The sequence below is a fragment of the Cheilinus undulatus genome, linkage group 9 (genome assembly GCF_018320785.1).
Source record: "Cheilinus undulatus linkage group 9, ASM1832078v1, whole genome shotgun sequence".
Classification (NCBI taxonomy): Eukaryota; Metazoa; Chordata; class Actinopteri; order Labriformes; family Labridae; genus Cheilinus; species Cheilinus undulatus.
Window position 1 is genome coordinate 44011345 of NC_054873.1, and position 12929 is coordinate 44024273.

Genomic DNA, 12929 nt, shown 5'->3' on the forward strand with positions numbered 1-12929 from the left:
AACTTTTAAGCAAAGGAGGAGGTCCAAGATTTCTGCCAATGACATGAAACTGGCCAGTAGTTTGGTTTTGATTATACATGATGGTCAGTAGCACACAGGGCTGCACACAGAAATAGCTGGGCCCCTGATCCAGGGATCTCCCCTGTTGTCATTTACTGATAATATCAATGCTTGTGTGTTTGATCAGTAGCATTGGTGCTAGCATCCTGGCTAATGTTTACCTCATTTCAGAGCTGAAAAGTGTCAAGCTAGTATTGGGTTCCGATGTTCAAATTATTTACTCATACCAACTCTTTTCAACTCTTTTTATTTGTTTCCATAAGAAACCCATTTTTGCAGTTTAGCCAATTATTGCTACTTTAGCTGACCTTTTTGCCACTTTTCAACCGCTTTTCACCATTTTAACCACCTATTTTTGCCACTCTTTTCCTTTTGGAATTGATATTGGCTGCTTTATCCTATTTTTTGTCCCCTTTAGACACATTTTTGCCACTCTTAAACCATTTTCCACCACTTGGCTCTGCTGAGTTTTGCCACTTTTAACCCATTTTTGCCATTGCCTTTATTTTGCGATTATTTATTTATTTTCCCCTTAAATTTGTTTCAGTTCCTTCTGCCTTATTCTCTCATATCCTGACATTTGTGCACATCATGGCTTAGCTGAAATCTTGCATTTCTTTCAAAATGGTCTAGTTCAGTGTGCCCATCCACATTGTTAACATTACAAAAAGGTGTTTCAGTTTTAAGGAAATGGGTTTACACTTGAGAAAGGCTATACTGTACTAAATACATAAAAATACATAAATCATTTTTTTCTGCTTTGATCAGAGTGACTATTATTTCAGGTTAAATACAAACTGAAGCTCTAACGTAAGTCTAGTCAGGAAGACAATGTTTATTAAACTCTATTTTATTCCTCTCTCGCACCACCACTAAATTTCTGCCATCTTTTGCTGAAGCTGCCAGTGTCTGTGGGATGTCACTGGGAAATGTGCTATCTTGTCACCTGGCTATATCTTACCAATTACATGATGCCTCTCTCTCATCTTTAGCCTATCATCTCTCAGCTCTTATTTTAAATATGCCTCTCCCTCACCCTAGTTCTCTCATTCTGATGTCTTGTTTGACCCTTCACCACCCATACAGCATGAGCCATCAAGTCCTAACCCACCTGCCCTCTGCAATTCTTCAAGCTACCACCAGTATCCAGACCCTATGGGGGGGGGGGTATTCTGCTGTTACTCGGACCAATCATTCTGCGATCTCCCTGTTGAGTTCAAGCACCAAATAACTTAAGTTGTTGAAATTCATTCTCTTTCCATACCAAATATATATTTTTAAATTTGTCTCTCCTGATTAAAATATGGTTATCACAGATTACTTTAACAATGGACCATGATTTTGCTGACCTCCATGGGCCCCCCAATTGGCTAGGTCCCAGAATGCTCTACCCTTTATCCGTGTTTATGGACATCCCTGGTAGCACATAACGAGAGACTGATTCCTCATTTCATCCCAACAGCTGTTGCATTTTACTTTAAGTTAAGGCACACCTCATAAAAAACAACCTGGCTAGAGATGAAGATTCTCTTGTTGTTACAACAAATAGAGAAAAGATCTTATTTCACTGTACAAGTCTTTTGGGGGGGCAATAGTAGCTACTCAATACTCACTACTTTGAACCATCTTCTTTTTACTTTTATTTGAGTAGATTTATAGACTACTAGTCTTACTTTTGCTTGAGTGCATTTTACCCAGATTAACGTTTTATAGTTGACTACATAAGTCTTGTTCTTATTACTCCTCTGAGTCTGAGTGACGGCAGCCTTTTAGTTTTTTGAATGAGCTTTTTGAAGCCTTATATCAACTTAAGAGCAACCTAGTAACGGACATACAGGTGGTGCAGAGGTGGGTCCAAAACCACTCTGACAAAAAGTGGCACCGTGCTGGTTCACAGTCATACCAGCCATGTTCCTAAATTATGCAAACTTAAGGTGCACTGTGTGCCTATAAAAACATGAATTTCAACCAGATTTGTTTATTTTCTAACCTCCCGTAAACATATTTATTGCTGTACAAACAGGCATTCTATGATGGGGCATGTAAGTGACGGGTGGTGTCTCTTCAGCCAGCCCCTAGTGGACATCCAAGGGACTGCAGTTTATTTTTTACATTTTCACATTAGCTCCATATTTCAAGAACATGGGTTGCCACTTGGAGCTTTTTTCTTTTTTTTTTTTTTTTTTGCTGTAGATTTTTTTTGTCCTTTTGAGCCTGATACAGTGCCTGGGATACAATTTTAATCACCAAAATAAGAAAAGTACCAGCCACAGTTTTGTTGATGTATATTTACTTCAGAAAACCAAAAACCAGATGGGTCAGATGACCAGGTCTTGGAAGAGTCCTGGTGGTGCCAAAATTCTTCCATATGAAGATTTTGGAGGCCACGGTGCTCTTGGGAGCCTTCAGTTCAGTAGAATTTTTTTTTTGTAGTATTTCCAAGATCTGAACCTTGTAACCTTGTGATTTTTGTTTTCATGAATTTGACGAAAAAATCTAAAATTCTATTTTCAGTTTAACATGATGGGGTCCTGAGTGTTGATTTAATGAGGAAAAAAAAAAATATCTTCCAATAGTAGCATCAGTCTGCAGCTAGGGATGCACAATATCATTGGCCTGATATCAGTATGGGCAGATATCAAAATTTCTGCTGATATTTTTCACACTGATGTTTTGGCTGTGAATATGAGCACATTTTGTATTAAATCTTTGTCCTCGTTTCTAATAAGTTTGTTAAGTTTTAGGCTGGACCTAGTGACCTACACCAGTTGATTTTTTTTTTGTTCATTCTCAATCTTTTAAGTACAGTGTGTTTTAAATACTCAAATATGTTCATCCTTATATGTTAAAATGTGTTCAAAGGACTGAAGTTTAAAGTCTGATGTACATATTTAAAAAATCTGCTTCAATATTGGTATAGGCTAAAATTAATCTGTAATTATCTGCATATCAGTTAAAAGCAAAATATCCAATATCGTGCATCCCCAGCTGCAACATAACAAAACTGAAGAAAGTGAAGGAGCCCTGAATACTTTCTGAATGCACTGTAAATCCCAGGACGGGAAAGTTGAAGTCCCACCAGGGTAGGTCTAATAATGCACATTACTCAGTAGACATACATTGCTACAGGCAGTTTACCGTGAGGTAATGGCCCTGGGGCTCAAGGCATCAGGAAGTGTTTAGAATTTAAAAAAGGCCATGCATAAATAAGCATCAAAATAGAGTTTGACAGACAAAAAAATATAGAGAAATATAGAAACATAAAATGCATGAAAAGTAGATTACTGTGTGCAAATGAATTGACACCAAAAATATTTAGAAAACCTTCTATAAATGATAGATGAGTGGGAAAAAATCAGTTCTACAACAGTAAAGGTATCTGGCTGGTTATTTCAAAGGCAGTTTTGTTGTTGGAGGCCACAGAACAAGAGTTGTACACACAAACCCAAATGCATGAGGACTGACCTTGTTCATGACTTTCTGCTGCTGTGTGTGGTTCTGCCTCAGAGACACCACCTCTCTCCACAGCACCTCATTCTGCCTGCCAAAGGAAGAGAAATGAAGGGTGTGTAAGAAGAAATGAAATCAGAAATCCCATAAAAAATGTTCATGATTTTTACAGGGAGAAAAATGAAATGATAGTTTGGTTTATAGGCTGATCAGTTGATCAGAATTGCACTGGTTCATAAGAAATTTTCTTCCTTTGTGATAAAACAAATAAGACTGAAACTTGCAGAAACCTTGGGGTGCTTTAATATCTGTAGCTGCTTTGTTTAGTTCAGATTCAGATGAAAAAAATGTTTAGTTGTTACGTATTTCCCCTGAGTTGTGTTGTGCTAACACTGCAATGTTTTAAAGTGGGCCAAAGTGAACACCTAAGAATTAATAATGATAAAAAGGTAAATATTGCCATGCACACTTTTCCCCAAGACTCAGTGATGAGGCCACATGCTTAACATTTGAGCAGATGTGCATGCTTGTCAAATGTTTGACACCACTCACAAGAATAGAGAAGATCATAAACTTGTGATCAGGGGTGTAGTAGTATTTATAATCATTCACTCTGACCTCACGGCCAAGAAGTTTTGCCCACAAAACGTCCCGTCTCCTGGGCAAAGAGAGGCCGAGTCAAGCGGAGCTGAGAGAGGAGTGGGGAAACAGACAGTCTGGTGTTTGTTTTATACTTTGGAGCTTTATTAATAATATTTAGGGCAGATATCAGCAGACATTTTCATTTTTATGATATTTGACACTTTAAGATTATATCTGCCAATGCTGATTTTATGCTGAAAATCCCTTTGAGCCTTAAAGACTCCTCAGCAAAGTTATGTCTGGTTTGGTCCCAGAGGGTTTCTAAAGACCATTTATAATTACAGGCTTATGGTGCTTTCAAAAGAGAGCGAGATATAGAGAGTGCTGACTTTCTAAAAGGTATTCTATTATTTATATGTTGATATTTTTATTAATCTTATTAAAAATCACAACAACACTTTCTATGAATCCTACTTCTATAATGCAGAGAGCTTTCTGGGGCCCAATAAAAGGGGGGCCGATGAAGGTCAGGAAAATCATGATCCATTCTAAAGTTAGCTGGGGTACCAATTATTTATTTAACATGAAAAATTAGCACTCTTATCAAAGCCACAGAAAAAAATGATTTTATTTATTTATTCTGTAGTACAAAACTGGTTTTTAAAGCTGTAAACCCCTTTTATTAAAACAGACAAAAACGGAGACAGCTTTAGTGGAAAAAATTATATAATTGCAACAAAAATCTGAGAAAATGCAAAAATTTGAATAAAGTGTCTAAAAAGTGGCAAAACAGAGGTTAAAAGTGGCAAAAAAGTGGCACAAATGGGTTAGAACTGGAGAAAAAAGTGACCCAAGTGGAAAACCTGTGGTTAATGTGGCAAAATAGTTTTGAAAATGTTTTAAAAGTGGCAAAAAAATTGGTAAAATTGTGGTAGGACCGCGGCTAAAATGGCCGTAAAGTGGCAAAGAAATCAGCAAAAATGGGTTATAAATAGCAAGATAAGCCGTGGAGATTGGTTTAGAAGTGGAAAATACATGGCGGAAATGGGTTAAAAGAAAAATGTGTTGAAATTGGCAAAAAAGACAATAATGGGTTATAATTGGCAAACAGTGGTTAAATAGATTAAAAGTGGCAAGACAGAGGGATAAGGTAAGACAACGGGATAAGGTAAGGATGTTTCCAGGCCCCTATTTCCCTGTTTGGCTAAACACATATTTAAACTGCATTTAACTGGCTAGTCTAAAGTGGAGATAATGCTCATAACACAGTGAAAGTCATCACAGAGTAGGTGTGGGTATAACTGTGAGACTGCTGTGCCAATTAAAGTGTGGCTAAAGTTAGCAGCTAGCTCTGCCAACCTTCATTATGCTTTTCAGATTAGCATTTTGTGTAATGTGGTTACTCATCATCATCTGCAAGGATGAACTTTTCTTTTCATAAAAGTTTTAAGTTAAAAAAAAAAAAAAAAACTACTGACAACTTAAACTGTCCTAAGAAATGTTACTAAAATGGTTAAAAGTTGTTTACTTGGTGGTCATGTAAATGTATGGAATGTTGATCACTAAAAACTCTGAATTTAATGTTTTAATAAATGTTTACGCATTTTTTAAAAAACTTGTTTCTTTTATTGATTTAATCTAATTCCTTCATTTTACTTAAAGCAAACAATTACTTATTACTACTTACATCCAGCTTACAATGGATTACATCTTCTTTTAATACAGGAATTTCCTGACTTTACTTGGAGCATCCAATGACCACTTACAGTTAAATAATAATTTTTTAAAATTATATAGCTTTAAAGATGTGCTAGCAAGCATTATGAGTATTCTTATTATGTGATATAATGCATTGTAGAGGTAGGCTTCACAGAAAGTATAAAAAAAACGTCTGTTGGATTATTTTCTCTTGTCCCCACAGGCATGTGCACACATCATTCTCTCCAAGAATAGCTGCACAGTTTTGTGTGTACGTGCATGCAGGTGTGTTTGTGTGTTTGTTAGTCAGGTGAGCAGGTGAACATTCTCTCCTCTCATTAGCAAACAATACTGAGCACAAAGCAGCTCCAGCACACAATGACACACAGCAGCTATTTTCAGCAACAATGGCCTCCAGAGAATAAAGTCAGATCATCTGCTGGGGGATTTGTTCCAACTTAGCAAGAAGAATAACACTCAGTTCAAGTCAGCTTATCACAGCTTGGCTCTAGATCAGGTATCAAGCTCTTGAGCATCAGAACACAGAGGCTGAACTCATCTGTCAGAGTCAATGAGCTTTAGAGATTAGTTTGTTTCATTCCTTGTGTCTATGACTAAAATGAACTACACCTTACTTTAAGATACACAGAATCAAATACACAAAATGTTTCCAGAATGATTTAAAATTTTAGACTGAAGTCCAATCTGTCTATTAAATATCATCAGTAAAGTTATTCAAAAAATTACGAAAGTGGCAGTAAAATGGGTACCTGACATGCCAGGTAGGCTGTTTCTTATTTCATATTCACCTGGAGAACCTACCATATAATGTTTGGGAATGGCAGTCCTTTAAAAAAAAAAAAAAAGAAATCTCAGAAGGTGATTGGACGAGCATTCTGTCACATTTATATGGGACCAATTAGGGCAACAAGACAAAATGAGGTAGAAGACATGCACAGCTGTGCACTGACACAGGCAGGCACAGTTATAGTTAATATATAACGGAGCTAGTTAGTGGATAAAACTAATACCAAGAGAAGTCAAAAACATCCTCTCTGCAAGGATCAGCTTTCAGTGTCACTTTTTGTTCTTATTTTATTAAAGATATTTGGCCCAATTCTGATAAAACTGCCACAATACACCAGCTCAGCTGAGCTAATTGCTACACCAGTGGCAGCCATTGTATACCAGCTTAAAGAAAAACTCAGCCCTGCCTGTGGCTATTGCAAATTCATGCTGAGGCAGGTCAGGAGAAAAGTGAAAAAAATCTTTTCCATGATGAAAAATTATTCATTTGATAAAGAAATGTTGTCCATTACTGATTAAACTGATGCTATATTACAGCTACATCCAAGCTAGATGCTACACCAGTGGCAGCCATTGCCATCACCTTTACAGTACATTTAAACTCCGGTAGCTACCGCCTCCTCAAATGATGCTGATTGGTCAGATCTGTTTTCAAACCTGGCACAGTAGTTTCAGATTGGAGCTCAGCAAAATGGATTTGGCTGCTGGCCAAATCATTTGCTTTGCAAGGTAAGTGAAAAAGGAGTTTTTTTTTTCCAAAGACGCATGAAAATTATATTACTTTCCATTCAGGTTGCACCTACACTGCTGAAACAAAAATCCATCCATGCATCCATCCATCCATCCATGCATCCATCCATGTATCCATCCATGCATTCATCTATCCATTCATCCATCCATCCATCCATCCATCCATCCATCCATTCATGCATGCATGCATGCATCCATCCATCCATCCATGCATCCATCCATCCATCTATCCATCAATCCATCCATCTATCCATCCATCCATCCATCCATCCATCCATCCATCAATCCATCCATCTATCCATCCATCCATCCATCCATCCATCCATCCATCCATCCATCCATCCATCCATGTGTCCATCCATCCAACCATCCATCCATCCATGCGTCCTTTCATTCATGCATCCATGCATCCGTGCATCTAACCATCCATTCATGCATGCATACATGCATGCATGCATCCATCCATCCATCCATCCTTTCATCCATGCATCCATCCATCCATTCATGTATGCATGCATCCATCCATCATCCATGCATCCATCTATCCATCCATCCATCCATCCATCCATGCATCCATCCATGCGTCCTTTCATCCATCCATCCATCCATCCATCCATATGTCCTTTTATCTATGCATCCATTCATCCATGCATCTAACCATCCATTCATGCATGCATGCATCCATGCATCCATCCATGCATCCATCCATCCATTCATGCATGCATGCATGCATGCATCCATCCATCCATCATCCATCCATCCATCCATCCATCCATCCATCCAACTATCCATATATGCATGCATCCATCCATGCATCCATGCATCCATCCAACTATCCATATATGCATGCATCCATCCATCCATCCATCCGTCCATCCATCCATCCATCCATCCATCCATCCATCCATCCATCCAACTATCCATTTATGTATGCATCCATCCATCCATCCATCCGTCCATCCATGCATCCTTTTAATCCATCCATCCATCCATCCATCCATCCATCCATCCATCCTTTCATCCATGAATCCATCCATCCATTCATGTATGCATGCATCCATCCATCATCCATGCATCCATCTATCCATCCATCCATCCATCCATCCATCCATGCATCCGTCCATGCGTCCTTTCATCCATCCATCCATCCATATGTCCTTTTATCCATGCATCCATTCATCCATGCATCTAACATCCATTCATGCATGCATGCATCCATGCATCCATCCATCCATCCATGCATCCATCCATCCATCCATGCATCCATCCATCTATCCATCCATCCATCCATCCATGCATCCTTTCATTCATGCATCCATTCATCCATGCATCTAACCATCCATTCATGCATGCATACATGCATGCATGCATCCATCCATCCATCCATCCTTTCATCCATGCATCCATCCATCCATTCATGTATGCTAGCATCCATCCATCATCCATGCATCCATCTATCCATCCATCCATCCATCCATCCATCCATCCATCCATGCATCCATCCATGCGTCCTTTCATCCATCCATCCATCCATCCATATGTCCTTTTATCTATGCATCCATTCATCCATGCATCTAACCATCCATTCATGCATGCATGCATGCATCCATCCATGCATCCATCCATCCATTCATGCATGCATGCATGCATGCATGCATCCATCCATCCATCATCCATCCATCCATCCATCCATCCATCCATCCATCCATCCAACTATCCATATATGCATGCATCCATCCATGCATCCATCCATCCATCCAACTATCCATATATGCATGCATCCATCCATCCATCCATCTGTCCATCCATCCATCCATCCATCCATCCATCCAACTATCCATTTATGCATGCATCCATCCATCCATCCATCCATCCGTCCATCCATGCGTCCTTTTAATCCATCCATCCATCCATCCATCCATCCATCCATCCATCCTTTCATCCATGAATCCATCCATCCATTCATGTATGCATGCATCCATCCATCATCCATGCATCCATCTATCCATCCATCCATCCATCCATCCATCCGGGCATCCATCCATGCGTCCTTTCATCCATCCATCCATCCATATGTCCTTTTATCCATGCATCCATTCGTCCATGCATCTAACATCCATTCATGCATGCATGCATCCATCCATCCATCCATGCATCCATCCATCCATCTATCCATCCATCCATCCATCCATGCGTCCTTTCATTCATGCATCCATTCATCCATGCATCTAACCATCCATTCATGCATGCATACATGCATGCATGCATGCATCCATCCATCCATCCATCCTTTCATCCATGCATCCATCCATCCATTCATGCATGCATGCATCCATCCATCCATCCATCTATCCATCCATCCATCCATCCATCCATGCGTCCTTTTATTCATGCATCCATGAGTTCATCCATCCACCCACCCATCCATCCATCTATCCATCCATCCATCCATCCATCCATCCATCCATCCATCCATCCATCCATCCATCCATATATGCATGCATCCATCCATGCATCCATCCATCCATCCATGCGTCCTTTCATCCATGCATCCATCCATCCAACCATTCATCCATCCATGCGTCCATCAATGCATCCATCCATCCATCCATGCATCCATCCATCCATCCATGCGTCCTTTCATCCATGCGTCCTTTCATCTATGTGTCCTTCCATCCATCCATCCATCCATGCTTACATTCATCCATGCGCCTTTCATCATCCATCCATCCATGCATCTTTTCATCCATGCATGCATCCATCCATCCATTCAGGTGTCCTTTCATCAATGCATCCATGAATCTATCCATCCATGCATCCATCCATTTAAGAAGCAGGCTGCTTCTGGTAAAAATTGCTTCATCATACAAAAGCACTCCTGTACTCCAGTTCATGTTGCACTCATTTCCCCTCAACCCAGTAGGCCTTCGTTCTCCCCAAAGAGCTCAGACCTCTGCCAGTTAACTTTGCTTTTTTTTTTACCTTGAGCACTCCTGCTCACAACACTTAAGCCACTCCATCAACTACAGCACTGACCCAAGTATAATACAGAGATTTTTTTCTTGAAACACAGCTGAAAAATGAGGTAATCTTTTTCAAATTGTAGACTTTTAAATGCCATTAAAGTTCACAACAACACACAAAGCCTCTTGACTTTAATCCATCGCTGTGGCTTATGACATTTGAATTCCTTATACTTCAGGCCAAGATCCCTGAGGCTTTAAGTAATCAGTTTCTCTCTGAGATTCGATGATGAGTCCTAACAAATCCATTAACTAATATTTTATTCCCCATTAGTTTGCTAGTCACAAGGCGAAATATTGTGTATCTTTTAATGTAGTAGCACTCTGTATAATAACATCCAGTCTGTTGCACACAAGTTACCATTGAACAAGTGCCCTGACAGAAAACAGCCTCATAAGACTGGCTGGATTGACTGGTGAAATTTTAGTAGGAGCTGGTGAAATAACAGAATCAGATCCAGGAAGTCTATTTTGCCTAATGGATCTGCTGGTTAAAAAAAAAAAAAAACACACCCACACACACACACACACACATCCATTAGGCTATCTGTACTGCTTATCCAGTGCTGGGTCTCTGGGGGGCTGGAGCCAACCCCAGCTACCATTGGTCTAAAGGCGGGGTACACCTAGGACTGACAGTCAATCACAGGGCAAAAGCAACCATACTCACACCTAAGGGCAATTTAGCATCATCAGTCAGCCTAACAAGCATGTTTTTGGACTGTGGGAGGAAGCCGGAGTTCCTGAACAGAACAAACAAATGCACAGGGAAGATGCAAGCTCCACACAGGTTCTCTGACTAAACAACATCATTAAAAAAAAACAAAAAAATAGAAATAAAGGGGTCATATAAGGGTATAGGTATATAAGGTACATAAGGTATATATGTATATATGTATACACATAAGGTACAGGTATATAAGGGTATATATATATATCTATATATATATAGATATATATATATACCTATATATATATATGTGTGTGTATACATATATATATATATATGTGTATACATATATGTATATATGTATACACATAAGGTACAGGTATATAAGGGTATATATATATATCTATATATATCTAGATATATATATATCTAGATATATATACATATATCTAGATATATATATATATATTTAAGTATTTTTTTAGAAAAAGCTGTGCGAACTGTGTCTCACTTTAGCTTCATTAGCTTTAACTAAAGCTACAATAGCTATGCTAGCCACATAGTTAACATTACTAGGTTATTTATGTTAAGCTTAAGCTAGCTAGTTAGCTTAAGTTTTAGCAACATGAGTTCTGGCAAATGTAACTAAAACTAATGTAGCTATGTAGGTGATATAGCTAACGTATGTAGGTAACATAGTAAATGTAGCTACAAGCATAAGGTAACATTGCTTGGTTTGCTTTAGATTTCCTTATATAAGCCACATAGCTTCTTTAGCTTTACAATTAGCTACATTAGCCACGTAGTTATATAATCTATGTTATCTATGTTGCTGATGTACCTTGGTAGCTTTAGCCTTAGCTTTGCCAGCTTCATTAGAGTGTTTTTTATAGAGGACAAGCATTTCTCCTGTAAGCAGACTGCTGAGGCTGCCTTATTAAATGTTTTGTTATTAGGTTTTGAAGGTCAGGGTTATGACTCCTAACTTTTGTTATTTTAACCCTCACCTTAACCCTTACCCTTACTGGAAGGATTTTACTTTGAAGGTTTCAGCTTGTATTTCAGCTCCAACAATGGTGTCTTCTCATAGTAGGGTCTGACAGCTGCAGTCTGCAGCCAGACCACCTTGGGTCTGCTGCTTGTGTGTAATTGTCTCTGAAAATGCTAATAGCTGAGAGTAACTTTTTTAAAGCCTGTTACCACAGGTTTTGAGGTATGTCAGGCAACATTTTAAGGTCGTGATGAGTTTTGGTCAGTCAGAACAATTAGTCTGTTGCTTTGACGATTACTTATCAAAAGTGTGGCGGCTGAAGGCCTTACTTCTAAAAGTCTTTGGGTTAAAAATGGAGTGGCTCAGGGCTCAGTCTTAGGACTGCTGTTTAAACACTTTATATCAGTCATTATATCAGTACCAAATATGAGTTTTCTTTATCTGTGGATGACCCTGTCATTTATCGCTCTGCTACCACACAACAAAAGGCTCTCAGTCACTTTAAGGAAGCTTTTGAGGCAGCACAGCTCACTGTATTTGTGTTGATACTGGTTTTGATTTCTGGCAAAAAAACATAAACTCTTAATGTTTGCAAACTTAAAGAAAAAGCCCCTGAACCTGCTTTCCATTACACACCTCAGGGTGATTTGATTGAGTCTGAGTCTACTTATAAATACTTTGGGTTCTGGATTGATGATCCTGTCTTTTAAGCTTCATACTGAGAAGTTAAAGTTGCAGCTGGGCTTTTATTTCAGATATAAGTCCTTTATTTCCCTTAAAGCTGTATGTCATTAAAGCTACCACTTGTATGCTTCTAAATTATGAGATGATGTTTTATATATGCATGAATTTTCCCAAATCCTTAAATCTTTAGATTCTGTTGACCATGGGTTGCATA

The 12929-nt window shown here is 38.8% G+C and overlaps 1 protein-coding gene across 1 annotated transcript in view; it reads right to left on the reverse strand.

Moving 5' to 3' along the window:
• hsf4 (heat shock transcription factor 4) overlaps positions 1–12929 on the reverse strand; it is a 41248-nt gene that overhangs the window by 15892 nt on the left and 12427 nt on the right. Inside the window, exon 5 of the mRNA XM_041796458.1 lies at positions 3526–3601. Coding sequence (XP_041652392.1) covers positions 3526–3601 — 76 coding nt within the window. The remainder of the gene's footprint in view (positions 1–3525; positions 3602–12929) is intronic.